Here is a 20,226-nt window from a genome sequence, read left to right as displayed (position 1 = left end):
CTAATCTAGGAAAGAAATTTATAGATGGAACCACCCCTCTTGGGGATGACATTTTAATGGTATCTAAGACCTTGTATGTTAAGGTCATGTTGTCAGAAATCTAGTTACTGTTGATGCTGTTTGTTATTTACATTGCTAATGGATAATTAACAGGAATCCATGCATACTGTAGTTCCAGTTATTACAATTTATTGACTTCCAGATCTGCAGAGCTTTATATAATGTTACATCCCCAAATTAATGGTAATGATAATATATTCCTTTTATTCCTTGTTAACACATGCATAGCAAAGTATAATTTCCATAAATCACTCTTTGTGAACAGTGTACTACAACAAAATTCAACAAATAGAAAACTTTGGAGAAGCTCATTTTGCAGATTTGCTAAGGTTTATGTAAATAGGACAGCAGGTTGATCGTGAAAGATCACAACAGACCAATTCAAGTTTTAAGATTAGATGTGACAGTGTATCAAACTACATAAAATACACGCTGCTCTGAATGTCTACCTACAGCCAGCCAATCATTACAGACGTGAACCTGTCTTATAAATAGTGGTGATCTCTCCCTGGTGATTATAAAGGAGATGTTCAACTGCTCGCTGAGTGATTCTGTATCACAACAGAACTCAAGTATTTTTTTAAAAAGAACAGTAATATTCCTGGAAATGTTGCTATGACTTTTTTTTAATTGTTAAACAGACACCATTTACACTCACGCTGCGGTTATGGGATATCTACATTCTGGAAGGGGAAAAGGTCCTTGCTGCTATGGCGTACACCATCATGAAACTGCACAAAAGTAAGATGATCGCTGCTACATATTGAAGTTCTTTAAAGAAATTAATTTGAATATAATTAAAGGAGCTGCATACAAGAAATGAAGAGCACTAGTTATTTGATGTCCAGATCCTGGCTGCACAGTCTTTTTTTCATTAAAGTACTTTCTATGGTTCTTTAAGGAACTAAAAGGATAGTTTCATTGACCTGGTATTACAAGACTTACGTCATTGGAAAATAATCGAATGCAGAGTTCATATGGGCACAAGAAAATGTTTACTATTTTACATGTTTACGAGAATAATAAATACCTCTGTGCATCTGTTCATAACCACTAGAGGGAGCAATGTAGATCTGTGCAATGCTCCTTGGGCAGAATTTTCACTTCAAGCCGGGAAGGGAGAGGGGGGCAAGATCCGGAAGGTAAGTTGGCGGGTCGCGATTGCCATTAAATAATAATTCCGGGCTTCGCGCCCGGCATCCAGCCTGATTGACAGGTTGTAGAACAGGAAGGCCTGCAGTAGCAGGCCGCAGCCAGTGATCGGAGGGAGGGAGGGAGGGACCATGGTCTGGGGAGAAGATCGGATGAGCTGGGGAGGAGATTAGGGGGGCCAGGAAGAAGATCAGGGGGGTCAGGAAGAAGATAGGTGGGCCAGGAAAAGACCGGAGGGCTGGGGAGGAGATCGGATGGGCTGAGACTAGGAGATCGAAGGTCGTTGTCGGTCGGGTAAAGAGTCGTAGGTAGGTGGGGGTCCACCATGGGGGGGACCCCATTGGGTGAGGGGGTGCAGTGGCCTGTCGCGGGGTTCCTGTCAGCCTGGTGAGCTTGTTGGGCCTGGATGAAGCACTCCTGCTCCTCCGGGCCCACAAACAGTGCAATAAAGGCACTCACCTCATGGATCCGGTCCTTCCAGCCTGCTTTCACCTGACGTGAATCGGAAACGATGGGAAACCCGAATAGGTACGGTTAAATTCATTTTAATTTTCCAGAACACAAAACAAGTATTTCAATGAGGTACATTGCCCTTTTAAGTAAGGGCCCGCCGGCTTTAAGTGGGGCAGGACTTCCTGGTGTCTGCTGTCCACACGCAGGCAAACCTGCCTGGGTTAAACCCAGAAGTGGGTGAGTTGGAGCCGGGATGCCCTCTTGCTCCGAAAAGCTGTTATTTTAATCTCCCACCCGCCACCGACCCACTCAGTCGCAGAGGATAATTTCACAGGTCAGTTCAGTCTCTCCTCAAAAGTAAAGGAAGATGTCCTGTATAGGAGTTAGCACTGGAAGAAATAAATCTAAATTTAAATTAGTAAAAAGTAGATTTAAAACAGATCAATGTCTGGAGGAACTTCTTCATTCAAGCAACGATGAATGTTTGAAATAATCTACCTGGCAGGGTAGTAGAGATAAAACCATTTGGGACTGGCGTAAAAGGAGAAGATCTATTGGGAAAGTGCAACGACAACATACTTAAGTTCAACGTAGGAATAGAAAAAGATAATGAACAGTCAAAGATAAGGGTACTGGACTGGTAGAAGGCATAGTTCAGCAAGGTAAGAAGGGATATGGTCCAAAGTAACAGGCCAGAAAATTTAGCAATTAGTTTGTCAGATCAGCAGTGAAAAATCTTCAAAAAGAGTCGCGTTCTGTGAATAAATATAAAGGTTGTACTGAATTGAAATGTAAAAGGGATGCATGTGATAATATTAAGGCTTTCAATGCCAGCATCGATTTGTGAAAGGCAATATTTTTGTGTTTGACAAATTTAATAGAGTTTTTTAAAGAAGTAACCGATTGGATAGATAAAAGGAATACAGTATATGTAATTTATATAGATTTTCAGAAGGAATTCAGTAAGATGTTTCACAAGAGGCTTGTTAGTGAAATTCGGACAGATGATATAAAAGCAGCATGGAAAGAAAATTGGTTAACAAACAGAATAACAAACAACTCGCTGCAGGAGTTCCTCAGGGCAGTGTCCTAGGCCCAACCACCTTCAGCTTCATCAATGACCTTCCCTCCATCATAAAGTCAGAATTGGGGATGTTTGCTGATGATTGCACGGTGTTCAGTTCCATTCACAACTCTTCAGATAGCGAAGCAGTCCATGCCTGCATGCAGCAAGACCTGGACAACATCCTGGCTTGGGCTGATAAGCGGCAAGTAACATTCGCACCACACAAGTGCCAGGCAATGACCATCTCCAACAACAGAGAGCCTAACCGCCTCCCCTTGACATTCAACGGCATTACCATCACTGAATCCCCCACCATCAACATCCTGGGGGTCACCATTGACCAGAAACTTAACTGGACCAGCCACGTAAATACTGTGGCTACAAGAGCAGGTCAGAGGCTGGGTATTCTGCGACGAGTGACTCACCTCCTGACTCCCCAAAGAGTTTCCACCATCTACTAGGCACAAGTCAGGAGTGTGATGGAATACTCTCCACTTGCCTGGATGAGTGCAGCTCCAACAACACTCAAGAAGCTCGACACCATCCAGGACAAAGCAGCCCGTTTGATTGGCACTCCATCCACCACTTTAAACATTCACTTCCTACACCACCAGCGCACCATTGGCTGCAGTGTGTACCATCTACAAGATGCACTGCAGCAAATCGCCAAGGCTTCTTCGACAGCACCTCCTAAACCCGCGACCTCTACCACCTAGATGGACAAGGCAACAGGCACATGGGAACACCTCCACCTGCACATTCCCCTCCAAGTCACACACCATCCCGACTTGGAAATATATCGCCGTTCCTTCATCATCACTGGGTCAAAATGCTGGAACTCCCTACCTAACAGCACTGTGGGAGTACCTTCACCACACGGACTGCAGCGGTTCAAGAAGGTGGCTCACCACCACCTTCTCATGGGCAATTAGGGATGGTCAGTAAATGCTGCCCTTGCCAGTGACGCCCACATCCCATGAATGAATTTTTTTTTAAATTGGACAGCTCTTATTTATCCTTCATTGAAGGCTTGAATTTACATTTAATTGCCATTCTCCAGAGTTGTCAACCTTTAAGTATTGAAATCTATGAGATAGCCTTCCCAAAACTTGTTGGGGGTCATGGGCTCACCCAGTGTCCGAGGCAGAGCCCTGGTGGGGAAACCATGGGTAAATCTCCTGGCCGCCCTTGGATTTTTAGCATTTTTGGAGGCAAAAGAATGGCTTTCCTTCCAAGATAATGCTGTAGGGCATTTTTCTAGCTCTAGAAATTGAACAATTAGATTAAAAAATTGACAGTGACTCTGATTCATATCATTCCCCAAAATGGCAAAGAATCAGTCAGGGGCTTTCAAGTACATACACCCTATTCAGGTGAGAGCTCATCACACAATTTTACCAAGATTTACCAGAGTTGGCTTAACATTCCCCTAACGGCTAGAGATGTCATTGTCAATGTGATCTTCTGATTCCATGCTGGATGAAAGAAAACTCCGGAAGGAGGGGTTCTGATTGGTTGACTCCCCAATTGTGTGTTTGATTTCACTACAAGCCAAAATCTATTTGAAACAAGCGCTCTGCTTTGTTAACTGCAATGTGTGGAATTTTCACCCCAGTCTCAATTACCCAGACCCTCGCTTTGTAGCGCTACCATTGCTATGTGGCGATCGTAGCACCATAGTGGTGTACCTACACCACACGGACTGCAGCAGTTCAAGAAAGCAGCTCACCGCCACCTTCTCAAGGGCAATTAGGGATGGGCAATAAATGCTGGCCTTGCCAGTGATGCCCACATCCCATGAATGTATTGAAATGAAAGCAAACAAAGAGTTTAGAGTAAATGAATTTTGCTTGGATTGGAGAATGGTTGGAGGTGGTGTACTCCTGGGGTCACATTGGATCCATCTTCGTTCTCAGTCTATAGAGATGATTTGGACTTGGGTATAGGGAACACAAATTCAAAATTTGCTGACGACATAAAAATTAGGGGTCTTTATGAACAGGAAGGAGGACTATAAAAGGCTTCAGAAAGAGAGACAGGCCAGCAGACTGGGCTTACAGGTGGCAGATGCAGTTTAATGTTGATAAGTATAATGTATTACATCGGTTGGAAAAACAAAGAATGAGAATATGCACTTAATGGAAAGACGTTGAAGGATATAGATGAGCGAAAATATCTTGCAGTTCAAATATGTTATTTCTTGAAAGTGCAAGTAGATAAAACTATAAAATGGTTCATAGTGTCTTGGGTTATATAAATAGGGGGATAGAGTGTAAGAATAAAGAATGAATGACAAATCTGTACAAAACATTTGTTCGGCCAGTTAGAATACTGTGTGCAGTTTTGGGTGATCCATTATAAAAAGGACATTAAAGCTATCAAGAGCATACAATCTAGATTCATTAGGGTGTTGTTAGAGATAGGAAACTATAATTGTGAGGTAAGACTTGAGATATTAGGACTATTCCTACAAGAGCAAAGAAGGATAACAGGTTATTTAACAGAGGTTTTGAAAATTGTGAAGGGTTTGAAAAGTAAATAGGGAAGGACTAATTCTTCCAGCTAGGGAGTCAGTAATAAAGGGTCATAGAATCATAGAAAATTACTGCACAGAAGGAGGCCCATTTCGCCCATCGAGTCCGTGCTGGCCGAAAAAGAGCTATCCAGCTTAATCCCACTTTCCAGCACTTGTTCCGTGGCTCTGTAGGTTACGGCACTTCAAATGCACATCCACGTACTTTTTAAATGAGTTGAGGGTTTCTGCCTCTACCACCCTTTCAGGCAGTGAGTTCCAGATCACCACCACCCTCTGGGTGAAAAGATTTCTCCTCAGCTCCTGTCTAATCCTTCTACCAATTATTTTAAATCTATGCCCCCTGGTCACTGACCCCTCTGCCAAGGGAAATAGGTCCTCCCTATCCATTCTATCTGGTCCCGTCATAATTTTATATACCTCAATTAAACCTCCCCTTAGTCTCCTTTGTTCCAAAGAAAACAACCCCAGCTTATCCAATCTTTTCATCAATTTAAAATAATCACTGAGCGTGAAGAGAGAGATTAGGAGAAATTTCTTTGCATGGAGGGTTTTTGGAGCATGGAAGGTTTTTCCATTGGGAGTATTTGAGGTAGAAATCATTGCATCATTAAGGGAAAGCAGAGGAAGATACAGGACTATGGGGAGAGAGCAGGGCAGAGGGATTAGTTTTGGAGTGCTCTAGCAGAGGGCCGGCACAGACATGATGAGCCGAATGGCCTCCTTGTATGCTGTAAACTTCAATGGTTCTGTGGGACATTCAGAACACAGCTGGATGCTATAATGAGAGTCTTAGGGCACTGGAAGGCTGAACTCTAAGGCCAAATGCCCTTAACTTCTTACATTCTTTCCTATTTAGGAAGGAAAATCATCTTTTGTTACCTTTAACACTGCAAAACTAAAATTGCATTGAAATTTCAGGTGGCCGACTTTGGCACAGATATTACGTACTGATATAATTTGAACCCTTAAGATTATTGGACAACGCAGCAGTCCAAATGAAAGTTTTTTTTATTGAAACCCCCTCTGGGTCCTCCTAATGTTTCCCATGTCAGTTGTTCCTCAGAATTTCCACTGTGGTGCTTAATACTCTGATCTCGCAGGCAATTAATTTTCATGATGTTCCTGCTGCTTCTAGTAAAATTTCTCCATGTTGCATACTCTTCTATTTGCATACTTGGTCTGACTGGAGCAGCTTTTTTTTACATAGCATTTACAGCACAGGAACAGGCCATTCGACCCAACCCTATGCCGATATTTATGCTCCACACGAGCCTCCTCCCACCCTACTTCATCTAACTCTATCTGCATATCATTCTATTAATTTCTCCCTCATGTACTTATCTAGCTTCCTGTTAAAGGCATCTATGCTATTCACCTCAACTACTCCATGTAGTAGCAAGTTCCATATTCTAACCACTGTTATGTAAGTTTTTGAGTTTTTCCTTCTATGTACCTGTAGATCGTTACTATGGTAAGGGGAGAACAGAGTTGAGGTTAGTACTAACACCATAATAAGACAGGTGGCAGCCATTTTTATTTGTGCCCCCGCCTCCCCCTCAGCTGTAATATATATAAGCTGATTTCACAAACAAGAGGTAGTGCTTCTCAATGCTTGGACACTCATTCTGTCTTCAGGTAGAAGCATAAACAAGGTACACCTTTTATCGAGGACATTGCTTCCTCTAAAAATAATTGTTGTTTTGGATAACCCCTTTTAGTTAGTGAACTGCTTTGAATTTAATTTCAGGTTTTTCACTTGATGAGTAAGTATAGCTTTAGAGAAGCTGCAGTAGCTATGTGAGATGCTAATTACGCTGAAGGGGGAGTGCTGCTTAATCTCGACAATTGCATATGTGTTCAAAGTAGATAGAATTACATAGAATTATATAGAACGTACAGCACAGAAATAGGCCATTTGGCCCAAATAGGTTCAGTATTTTTTCTTATCCATAAACAAACCCTATTGTGTTGAGGATACAGTAAATATGCATAATAAATTATTATTCCATTGATCACAGAAATTTAGGTAGATCAATTTTTCTGAAAAGGAAGAACGACTCCATTTATAATTCATTGGTTCCCAGTGCACAATTACATAAATTAAAATTCTAGTAATGGAAGGAAAGGCTATTAAGGATTTCAGGGTGTAGTTCTAGTACCATTTGCTGTAATGCGGGAAAAATTGAAATTATATTTTTATTGATATCTTAAATCTATTTCTGAACTTACTGAGATAGCATCACATGAACAACATGACAGCTACATTACCTACAGGAACAGACAGCTGAAAACAGTTGTGAGGAAAGTCATCCATCAAATACTATCAATAAACAGGACTAAAATCTGAATCGCTTTCATAATGTATCCACAATAGGTTTCTTTTAAGTTCTACAATTCATTAAAATGGGTAGGAGAATCCTATCAAAAATTAAATTTGAAAGGTCTCCTTCATTCATTATCCATGTGCTATTGGCCTAATTTGAGCATTTTAACAGGGGAATTGCAAGAATGTGGCTGTCCCTTTTTAAGTTTCGTTTTTGAGCAGATCCATATGACTTCCCCTTTCTATGGGCTAAATAGGCACCCCAACATAGCAATGTAATATCTTTCTACTGTCGTTAGCACCTATTGCATTGTGCTGCTCCTGTAAGTAAGATTTTAACTCAGCACGAACGGGATAGGCAGGTAGTTAAAATGGCAGTCAGTGGTTTGCACCGCATTCCAGACATGTTCCCGGCAAAACATTGTCCGGGAGGGCAGCCCTCCCCAGGCAGGCAGGAGCCTACTTAACATTTAAAAGTCGCAGATAATGACATCATCAGCAATGCAACTTTAACGAGAAGAATCGGGAGGCCCACACAGCGCCAGAGAAACCTGAAGGGAGGCAGCAGAGTAGCTAAAGGAGGCTGAAGTTTTTTTTTTACAATGTATTTGAGCATTCCTGTGAGCTAGGAGTGCTCATCCAGACGTCTCAAAGAATCCTTGGGTTTCCCCAGCCCCGACCTCCCCTCTCCCTCCCAGCACCGGCATCTGTTTGGAAATCACCCGCCTCCCTAGCACTAATTTTATGATGGGGACCATTCCCCTGGGTCTCCAGCGGTGTCTGGCTCCTACACGAATTCCTGCTTCTGCCCACCGGCCTTGACTTAATGCCTGCCGACTTCAAGCGGGAGACAGTTCAGAACAATGCAAATGTGGCCTGGGAGTTGAAATGCTCCAGTCCTCACATTCAACTGTCTACAAGGGCTTCCTGGCCAACCTGCACCCTGCTTGCCTGCCCCAAATGCACCCCAAGTTAAAATTGGGGCTATTATTATTGAGGTTTTTTTTTAATTGCTCTTTTAGAATCCAAAGTGCACTCTTGGTGGTAAAAGCCACTGGGGATAAAATTAGACATGGGCTGGGACATAAAACAGGCGGTAGGTATCACATCGGTCGCCTATTATATGTTCCGCCCAATATTCAATTCCAATGACTTTCAATAGAATACTGAATATCAGCTTGGCAAATGCGATTCTGTCTGTTTTGCGTCCCCGCCCATGTCCAGTTTCACCCCCATCATATTCCTGTAGCAAATACAATGCAAAATGGAGTTATTTCAGAAGTCAATAAAGTCTGCTACTGTTTCTCCAAAATATCATGGCTCTTTCCCTCCATCTCCATCCACCAGGAGTTCAGGTCCTATCGGAACACAGGATAAAGTAGATCAACACAAGACTAAAAAGCTTTGTTTTGTGAAGGGGTGTGGAAGTTTGAGGAGGAAGAAGCTAAAATCCGATTCTAAACACGGATTTCAACTTATTCTCTTAAAACAGTTATCAGAGTCTGATGTCTGTGAAGTTCTGATTTCAAGTAAATTTTCGCAGTGCAGTGGTCCCATGAGCATGAACCTCCAATAGGAATGCTCGGGCTTGCAATTTTGGGGTTAGGTTGTAGATGTGCTGACTTAAATTTGTAAGGCGAATGATCGTTCCATCAGATCTAGGTCAAGAACCCTGAGTAATCTTTTCCTTCTGAACCTATTACTCTCCAAGTAGAATCTAAAGAACAAACAGGTCTGGGATACCTCCTGGCAGAGGGAGAGGCTATTCCAACAAACACAGAGGAGCCAAGACCCCATACTTATTTCTTTGTGGTGAACAGATATGTCTGATGAAAGGGTGTTCAAGTGTTTATATATTTGAAGGTATACAACACAGTGGAATTATTTTACCCTGCTGAGGTCTCATCAAATTGTAGTAGAATTCGCAGGCCAGAAGAACAAAGCGGCACAATAATGGGAAATTAAATTACATCAGGCACAGAGCTTATCTTTTGATTAATTTATTGATTTCACTTTGCACTAGTTTTATTTAAACTGTTAGTATTCTTCTTGTACCATTTTTATCATACATCCTGCATTGAGCCTTTGAATTTACTGATTATAACCTTATCCTGTTTAAGCACATCAGTATACATTCTGAGGTTTGACCAGATCAGCCTTCTACTTCATTGTTAAGCTAAGTGGCTGCCAAAGTACAGATTCACATTTGCTTATAATTTTTTGTATGTGTTTACAGAATAGGAAAGCATATTTGAGATTGCTGTACATTAAAATCTAAAAAAACATGTAAATCCGAAGACTCAACCAAAACTATATAGTTTTTGGAGCTAGTGTTATGAGTGAATAGCTACAGTGGAACCAGTCAAGCATGTGGTTACCACATGTGTGCTACATTTTCATAAAACTAAAAATAGCTATAGCCTTTTGCAACCTGAGCAACATTGTAACTGTTTTCTACCTCCACAAATTCTGCTGTGGAACCTGCAAGTTGGTTGTAAAGGTGTTTGTGATACGTTAGGAAAAACAAAACCCTACAAAAAATTGTTAAATGCACTGACCTCTCTATTTTTAAACATAGAGGGGGTTAAATTGGATACGGCCACAAACCAGGCGCGGGTACCGCGATCCGCGACTAAACTGCACCCAGTGCTTCCGTCACAGGCAGGACAAGACATTCGTCCTGCCTCAGCACTCACCTCAGCCAAGCGTTGAAATCCTGTGTTGACAAGAGGATTCAATGACATTCGCACTTTCCACTAACATAGGGAGCCTGAATCTCTTAAAGGCAGGCTGTCAGCCAGCCAAAATCTCTTAAAGGTAGCCGGTACCTGTAATTTGTTAAAATTAACAGTCTGCTGTCTGCACAGAACCTGAACTGAGATCAGACATCGCACACGTAAAACACAGATGCAGGTCCCGTCCCTATGTTTACAAAGTTGAGTTATTTTAAAACATTGAATAAAGGTTGCACACCACTAAATCCTACATCCTCCAATCTGCATGCCAGACCTTACCAATCTGCCGGTCCGAGTTGATACCAGGCCTGCGATAATGCATGCACCAAGGTTCTCTGCTAATGCACTAGAAGTCTTAGTGCAAGAGATGGACAGAAGGAGGGACATCCTATATCCATGGGGGTGGGGGGGCAGGGAGGGAGGGGCAAGACACCCTCCAGACATATGCTGAAAAGGCAGTGGGAGGCAGCAGGGGATGCAGTCAATGTCATGTGCATAGCACCACGAACATGGATGTAGTGCAGGAAGTAGTTCAATGCTTTGACATGAGTGGTCAAGTTGAGTGAGGTCAACTGTCAAGTGGCGTCTCCTACCAACTGCACCACCAGCCGCATCCACTGCTCCAGCAACTATATCCCCCATCAACCACATACCACAAACTCTTTCCATCAGTACGCAACTCTTCCAGTCAGATGCTTCCTCTCACTCTCGTACATTACCACTGTTACAAGCCGCACACCTACAACTCACAGGTCACACACACTGACAGTTATTAAAACATGATAGGCACATCACCCAGACACATGTCCCGCTTTCTTGCAGGAGAAGGTAGCGCATAACAGAAGGCAACAAGTGGTAGTGGCATTTAGTCTCTCTAGCCTATTCCACCATTCAATGAGATCATGGTTGATTTGTGACCTAACTCCATATACCCATCTTAGCCCCATATCCCTTAATACCCTTGGTTCACAGAAATCTATCAATCTCAGATTTAAAATTCACAAGTGAGCTAGCATTAACTCCCATTTGCAGAAGAGCGATCCAAACTTCTCCCACCTTTTGCGTGTAGAAGCGTTTCCTCACTTCACTCCTGCATGTCCTGGCTCTAAATATTAGGCTATGTCCCCTCATCCTAGTGTTCAAGTATAGGTGACCTCCAAAAACAGTTACAAATGCATCAGCAGCCAGAAGCAATAATCCAGCCACTAACATGTAAAGCTTGCATGGTCCCTTTAAATAGCGCTGGCGGGGGGTCCTCCAGGCACTCTGAGACACGTTTCGATGGTCGCGGTTAAGACAGTGCGTTGAATGGAGTGTTAAGTGTCAAAATGGTGCCTATCACTTTAAATCAGCCTTGCACTCTGATCAAACGCATTTTTTCCCTACTTTACATGGTGTTTGTTATTTGCGCATGTGCTAAACCCTTCACCAAGATGGCGTCCGGTAACGTGACGTGTGCATTCGAAACAACAGGTGCTACATGGCCCAATTTCTAGCCCATAAACTTAAGAGCTAGTTTGTTTTGCAAATTCTGTTCCCAGTTGCAGCTGTAAGTAAATAAATGCATTTCTCTTCCACTACCCTACCACTTCCCCACCCCCAAAAATTTGGGGCTCAGATAATTTTTGACTGAAAAATAATGAAAAAACTTTCTTATATGCAAATGTGGTGGGACACTTCTTGTAGCTTCTAATAATATCCGATGAACTGTTGTAATTGATTGAGCCTTGTAGCTCCCACCCACATGTGTATTCTACTCAAAAGTATGGTCATCCATAAGTAGGGTAGTGAGTGCTGGTTCCCAATGATAATTCCTACTTCTATTGGGAGATGCTGAAGTTAGAATTGACAAAAATGTGTGTAGGTGGTGAGGAAAAGGAATGGGTATGATACAAAGATGGGAGGGAAAGTAGAGAGTGAGGAGGACATAAAAAACCTACAAGGGGATATAGACAGGCTGGGTGAGTGGGCGGAGATTTGGCAGATGCAATACAATATTGGAAAATGTGAGGTTATGCACTTTGGCAGGAAAAATCAGAGAGCAAGTTATTATCTTAATGGCAAGAAACTGGAAAGTACTGCAGTACAAAGGGATCTGGGGGTCCGAGTGCAAGAAAATCAAAAAGTTAGTATGCAGGTGCAACAGGTGATCAAGAAGGCCAACGGAATGTTGGCTTTTATTGCTCGGGGGATAGAATATAAAAACAGGGAGGTATTGCTGCAGTTATATAATGATGTGGAGATGCTGGTGATGGACTGGGTTGACAATTGTAAACAATTTTACAACACCAAGTTATAGTCCAGCAATTTTATTTTAAATTCACAAGCTTTCGGAGGCTTCCTCCTTCCTCAGGTGAACGATGTGGAAATGAAATCCTCGAAATGAAATCGCATTTATAATTCACAGAACAATGCTTGGTGATTACAGACAGTTTTTTCAACTGCCCGTTGGCAACGGGCAGTTGAAAAAACTGTCTGTAATCACCAAGCATTGTTCTGTGAATTATAAATGCGATTTCATTTCGAGGATTTCATTTCCACATCGTTCACCTGAGGAAGGAGGAAGCCTCCGAAAGCTTGTGAATTTAAAATAAAATTGCTGGACTATAACTTGGTGTTGTAAAATTGTTTACAGCAGTTATATAAGGTATTGGTGAGACCACACCTGGAATACTGCATACAGTTTTGGTGTCCATACTTAAGAAAAGACATACTTGCTCTCGAGGCAGTACAAAGAAGGTTCACTCGGTTAATCCCGGGGATGAGGGGGCGGACATATGAGGAGAGGTTGAGTAGATTGGGACTCTACTCATTGGAGTTCAGAAGAATGAGAGGCGATCTTATTGAAACATATAAGATTGTGAAGGGGCTTGATCGGGTGGATGCGGTAAGGATGTTCCCAAGGATGGGTGAAACTAGAACTAGGGGGCATAATCGTAGAATAAGGGGCTGCTCTTTCAAAACTGAGATGAGGAGAAACTTCTTCACTCAGAGGGTAGTAGGTCTGTGGAATTTGCTGCCCCAGGAAGCTGTGGAAGCTACATCATGAAATAAATTTAAAACAGAAATAGACAGTTTCCTAGAAGTAAAGGGAATTAGGGGTTACGGGGAGCGGGCAGGAAATTGGACATGAATTTAAATTTGAGGTTAGGATCAGATCAGCCATGATCTTATTGAATGGCGGAGCAGGCTCAAGGGGCCGATTGGCCTACTTCTGCTCCTATTTCTTATGTTCTTATGTATTGGTTGTTTACCCCTCACCTCTCCATCGACTTGCACAGTTCTCTCACAGAGGGCTGGCACCCAACCTGCTTTCAGACCTCTATCAATATTTTTTTTTTAAATTCGTTCACGGGATGTGGGCGTCGCTGGCAAGGCCGGCATTTATTGCCCATCCCTAATTGCCCTTGAGAAGGTGGTGGTGAGCCTCCTTCTTGAACCGCTGCAGTCCGTGTGGCGACGGTTCTCCCACAGTGCTGTTAGGAAGGGAGTTCCAGGATTTTGACCCAGCGACAATGAAGGAACGGCGATATATTTCCAAGTCGGGATGGTGTGTGACTTGGAGGGGAACGTGCAGGTGGTGTTGTTCCCATGCGCCTGCTGCTCTTGTCCTTCTAGGTGGTAGAGGTCGCGGGTTTGGGAGGTGCTGTCGAAGAAGCCTTGGCGAGTTGCTGCAGTGCATCCTGTGGATGGTGCACACTGCAGCCACAGTGCGCCGGTGGTGAAGGGAGTGAATGTTTAGGGTGGTGGATGGGGTGCCAATCAAGCAGGCTGCTTTATCTTGGATGGTGTCGAGCTTCTTGAGTGTTGTTGGAGCTGCACTCAAACCATTGAATGTATGTCGGGCTGGCCTAGGCTTACTTTCCCTCCCAGTGGAGATGTACATTGGATTGACTTGACAACTCCCTCTAATCCCTCTGATATTGTGAACTCTCTGTGTGACCTGAATCCACAAACAATAATTCCATTAGGCTACATTTTGTTTTAATTTTATTTTTGATTTTCTGTCTGATGCAGAATAAAATTGTCGTATTTTGGAGAAAATAAATATAAATTTAGTGGAAACATTTTTACAGAGATGCAAACATTTAATATTTTCCAAATATTAATGGAGGAAGTTTTCTTAAATTATATTTTTAAAAACTAAATGTTTGAATGGAGGCGAAGGGCGGTGTTCGCCTCCCAAAACATCAAGGGTTTGGTTGGTTCCTGGTGTCCTCTGCAAGCAGAATCTACCTAATGTATATTGATGAGGTTTGGACATTCCTCAGATGGAGCATTGCTCTATGAAGAATCTTTTTTTCCAAGATTTCCATTGATTGAACGAAGAATTAAACAATTGGTGAAAGTGGCAGATTTTGTTTATCAGAGAACTTAGTTATTACTTTATGTATGGAAATTTAATGCTGTTTCTTTAGATGTAAGATTTTTTTTATTGAGAAACCTCAGTGAAGGGCCAAGATCTGTAGTGCAGGACTGCATCAAAGTTGGAAAGAACAAAAGTGAAAATAAGATAAATGGTCATCACTGACAAGTGGAAGGATAGGGTTTGAGCCTGCAGTTTCCCCCATGGATTGAGTTATCAATCTCAGCATGTAGTTGTGGGGAGGAGGTCCAGTAAGAAGAATACCATTTCAATTTTGTTGGTTTTTTGCCTATTTTCCTTACTCTTCCTTTCTTCAATCCTCTTCTCTCCCCACCCCTGCCCCTCTTTGCTTCCATGTTAATTGGGTACAAAAGCATACTGGAAGAGCATATAAATTACAGTTAATATTTTTGCCTGGGGCAAGTTGATTACCACATCAAAGAATCACAAAATCACAAATAGTAATGACAGAATCAAACTCTAAGGCCTTGAGATTATGTTGTGAGAAATGGATATGATATTCCTTAATCTAATATTTTAACATGGATTTTAATCCATTTAAAATCACATTGTGTAATTTCACTAATATCATACAGCATAATTTGAATCCCGAATGTCAAAAGCTATGGAGAGATTACTTTTGCAAAGGACAATGCAGTAATTCATAATATGTCTGAGGAGTCAGGTGTGGGAGTTGCAGCCCGAAGGCTTCATCTTATAACATCTTCACAGACTTTGTCTCCTTGTAATTACCAGGTTGCAGCAACAAATGTCAGCACCAGACACAAGATTTCTCTTTAAACTTAAGAGAATAATTGAATTAATGAGTGTTTTGTGGTTCCATACATTTATTTAATTGCAATGTAAAACATGTAACATCAAAAATTGATCATACTTTTTGCAGATGTTCTGTGAGCGTAACTTGAAATTTGCTAAAATGTACACATAGGGTAAAGCAAACTAAACTAACCAATATAATTTGATACATTTTTCTTCAAGTGTCAAAATGTTTCAACAGACCATTTTTGAAGAACTGAACACCTGAACTGAAAAACCTGAATTGCTAAAAAATGGTGATTGTTTTCCTAGTAAAGTGTAAAGCTGGCTACATATTGGGAACATAGGAACAGGAGGAGGCTATTAATGCCCCCTGAGCCAGTTCTGCCATTCAATTTGATCATGGCTATCTGTTCCTCAACTCCATTTACCAATTTTCAAAGAGTCAACACAGGAATGATGGGCCGAATGGCCTCCTGTGCTGTATGATTCAATGATTCTACCCGCTTTTGTTCCATATCTCTTGATACCATTAACCAACAAAATTCTATCAAATTCAGTCCAACATCCACAGCCTTTTAGGGGAGCGAGTTCCAGATTTCCACTACACTTTGTGTGAAAAAGTGTTTCCACTCCTAAATGACCTAACTCCAGTTTTAAGATCATGCTCTCTTGTTCTGGGTTCCATAACCAGAGCAAATACTTTCTCTGTATCTACCCTATCGAATCCCTTTATCATTTAAAACACCTTGATTAGATCACCCTTCAATCTTCTAAACTCAAGGGAATACAAGCCAACTTTATGCACCCTGTCCTCATAATTTAATCCTTTAAGCCCTGGTATAATTCGAGTGAATCTGCACTGTATCCCTTCCAAGGCCAATATATCTTTGCTGAGGTTCGATGCCCAAAACTGAGGACAGTGGATTTCAGATTGTGGGTTTTTAAAATTTTCTTTTTATGGGGTATTTTGGGGTAAGTTTTCTGTAATTTTATCCTTTTCTTCATCTGCACAGCTTAACACCTCAAGAGCAAGAAGGTGATGCACAACCTGCTCCCAGGCATCTCCAGTGTTTCCTACTTACAAGAAGCTTCAAGGACTTAACCAGTCCTTCAGTGTTTGACCCGTGTTGAGACATGCCTCTGCTCAGCACCTCCCTGCTCAACACAGCTTGCATCAGGAAAGCATGAATAGTGATGTAAAATCACTCCCTATTGCCCTGAACAGAAGCAGGAATCACAGTTCCTTTAGCTGCTTTTACCCTTTCTTACTCTTGCTCTGCAGTTTTAATAGAGTCCTTTCATTTGCACTAATGATATTGGGACAACTCTGCTTTCAAATAATATTCTTTTGAGGGTGAGTGAAAGAAAGAAATAAAAGTGTTCAGAGGATACCTGGGCAAAAAATCCTACACAACCAGGTGAAATGTGGAGCATGGGTTCCAGCTTAGTTGAGATGATTGCCTTTGCCTTGGTCAGGGATGGGAAATTTGAAACACCTGAGAACTGCCGGTAGACAGGCAATGGCTAACATTTGAAGAATTAATACATAATTTGCAACGAATATATATTCCTTTAAGGCACAAAAACCCAACAGGAAAAGTGGTCCAACCGTGGCTAACAAGAGAAATTAAATCAAAGGAAGAGGCATATTAAGTTGCCAGAAAAAGCAGTAAGCCTGAGGATTGGGAGCATTTTAGAATTCAGCAAAAGAGGTCCAAGAAATTGATAAAGAAAGGGAAAATAGAATATGAGAGTAAACTAGCGAGAAACATGAAAACGGACTATAAAACTTCTATAGGTATGTAAAAAGGAAAAGACTGGCGAAGGTAAATGTGGGTCCCTTACAGACAGAGACAGGAGAATTTATAAAGGGGAATAAGGAAATGGCAGAGAAATTAAACAAATACTTTGGGGCCGATTTTCGGATGGCTGATCGGGTGCGTTGGGGGCAGGGGGGGCTCTGAAAATGGCAGAATCCCGGAGCGGGTTCAGAGCCTGGCTCCAACCCGCTCACTTCTGGGGTCCCCAATGATGCGTTCGGGTGTGCGCACAGCTCCCACATGCGGGACTCCCACCGGCAATTAAAGCTGGCGGGATGATAATTTAGGTACTTATTTAGCTAGTTGAGGTACTTGACAGACCTCATTGAGTGGAGATTTTGGCAGGGGTGCAATTTTGAAGGATCCTCAGTGTGTTTTCCGTGCTGTGGGAAACACTCCCTGTTGGAGCAGACGTGTTTCAGCCAGCAGCCAGTGGGAGATGCAAAGGATTTTTTGACAGTTTGGGGGGAATACCTCATTTATTGCAGCAGGGCACTCTGTCACTTCAGACAAAGTTTTGGCTGCAACACCTTTGTCTTTCCACTCAAAATTATTAATTTATACGCTAAACTCTGCTGTGCAAACACATTTACCTACTTTGCGGACCCCCTCAAACTCATAACGTCAGAATGGGGGGGGTGGGTGCCATAGCTGCATTCATCACTTCATCTGAGGACGAGCAACATCACCAGCCTCGCCAGGCATGCCGTCCACCTCCACCACGTGGAGCTCCACAACACAGTGCTGCGCCACAGGCACCTGCACAAAATAGTTGTGCAACTACACATACACCCACTGCAGAGTGAGCTAATGGATGGCATCAAGTGTGGGTGTTCATGGTGAACCTCATGAAAGGGACTTATTACACAAGTCAGTCAAAAATGGCCAAGACGTGGCAGTAGTGGTGACAATAATAATATTTAATGTGCCATTAACAAAAATCAAATATAATTAAAAAACATGACAAACCGTCAAACACCCTTGTGCATCGCCTTTGTGCTCACAAAACCTTTGCCTTACGCTTCCGACTACTCCTACGTGGTGCTTCGCCTGTGGCTGCAGCAGAGGTAGAGGCAGGTTGCTCTTGTTCATGCCCTGACCAATTAGATACTTTGGGCCGACGCCCTCTGGGTTTCGGTGCCCGTGAGGGCCCCTCCAAAGACTGCTCCGTCTGCACCTGTGCAGGGGCACACTCGACCATCTGGAAAGGAGGCAGCATTGCGGGTACTGGTTGAGAGGGGGGCAACGGGTGAGACATGGGAGTGCTTTAAGTGACGTCCCCACTTCCATGTCCCCTTTCGCCATCATCCCTCTCCTGGGCCAGGCCTACATCACTCCTACCACCCTTCTGGACCACAGTTTGGAGGACTTGTGTGAAGCCTTGGAAGGCCAGTGCTAGTGTATCTGCCTGCCTGTTTAAGGCGGCAGAAAGTTGCTCACCAAGTCCGAAGGGATGTTGTCAGGGCCTCAATGGACTCATTGGTGAGCCGTGCTTGAAGCTCGATGGAGGCTAGACTTCCCTCCATCGCAGACATTCCCGCACTTACCCACGACACTATCTCAGAGATGCCCTCATGTCCCTGTGACAGTATCTCAGAGATCCCCTCCTGTACCTGTACCACCATTCCACTCATGCAGGAGTTGGACTCCTCCATCCTCTGCGTGATTGTGGAGAGTGTGCGTGGCACCTGTTCCAGCACCTCGCAAATGTGCTGATGCCCCTCGATCATTCTCCTTTTAAAGGATGGCCCCCAGGGTTCAGCATCTGTGTTCAGCTGAGCAGAGCCTGGAGAAGAGTGCTGCCACCGATGCGGACTCTCCACAGCTGCCCCTGCCACCCGTGTCTGCTCGTGCTCACGTGTGTGGTGACTCACCATGTGCAACCCCAACTAACTGAGGACGGGGACCCACCGAGGTGTGAGCATCTGCACTGGTGGATGGCTCGCTCAGATGTGACGGTGCCCCCTCAGAGGCCGACAGGTCCTCTGAGGAATTGCCCTCCACCGTCACAGCAGTCACTGAAGGCCCTGTAAGAGAACAGAAGGCAATATTAAGCATGATGACAGATGTTGAAGTGCTGACGATGGCAAGGCATGTTAACATCATTTGCTGTTGTGAGTGCTGAATGTTAAAGTTCCGTCACCAGCCGTTTGTCGGGTGGCAGTCTCGGCGTCCCCGACAAACAGGCACTCGAGGGTGCGGCTCATTTCAAGAGCCTCCTGCTCCGTGTCCGTGAGGACGACCTGATGTTGCGGCCCTCCTCCGGTCTTCGTCCTCTCCTGTGCATTCTGGGCTCCCTTCTCCTATAAGGGGAGAAAGTAGAGAGGCGTGAGTGGGGGGTGGTGATGTGGCCAACCGATGAATGCATTGGTTTGGGTGAGGCTTTTCGTGAAAGAGATGCATCAGAGGGTGAGTATGAGACAGAGCCATGACATTGGATGAGGATGGGGTTGAGTGGTAGTGATTGGATGAGTACTGGGGAGGTGAGTAAGTGCAGGTAAGTTGAGGATGAGGTTTGAGTGTGTGTGAGGAGTGATGTGATAGAGTAGCGTTGGCAGTGCAGAAGGAGTTGTGGAGTGGGGGCGGTGATGTGGAAGACGGAGCGTAGGAAAATGAGTAAGTGTACTCAATTTAGCTGACCTAGTTAGGTCATTGAAGCGCTTCCAGGTGCGGGAGACGTTGCTGCTGCTGCTGACCTGCTCTGCCACCTCGAGCCACGCCTTCTTGGTGGCAGAGGTAGGCCACTTCCTCCCGTCTGCCGGGTAGAAGATCTCCTTCCTCCTCCTCACCCCATCCAGTAAGACCTGAAGTGAGGCATCATTAAACCTGGGAGCAGCTTTTCCCCTGGGCTGCTCCATGATGCTGTGTGGTTGCTTGCTGCAGGAGCAGCCATTGGAGGACTGCCCCTTTAAATAGGGCTCCTCCAGCTGACAGC

General features: G+C 43.5%; 1 protein-coding gene across 1 annotated transcript in view; it reads left to right on the top strand.

The window, feature by feature from the left end:
• Positions 1–20,226, top strand: part of LOC137327967 (uncharacterized) — a 247,551-nt gene that overhangs the window by 166,168 nt on the left and 61,157 nt on the right. Inside the window, exon 12 of the mRNA XM_067993980.1 lies at positions 702–801. Coding sequence (XP_067850081.1) covers positions 702–801 — 100 coding nt within the window. The remainder of the gene's footprint in view (positions 1–701; positions 802–20,226) is intronic.

This window comes from Heptranchias perlo, chromosome 12, assembly GCF_035084215.1.
Source record: "Heptranchias perlo isolate sHepPer1 chromosome 12, sHepPer1.hap1, whole genome shotgun sequence".
NCBI classification, from domain to species: Eukaryota; Metazoa; Chordata; class Chondrichthyes; order Hexanchiformes; family Hexanchidae; genus Heptranchias; species Heptranchias perlo.
This window is presented reverse-complemented; position numbering and strand designations above follow the sequence as displayed.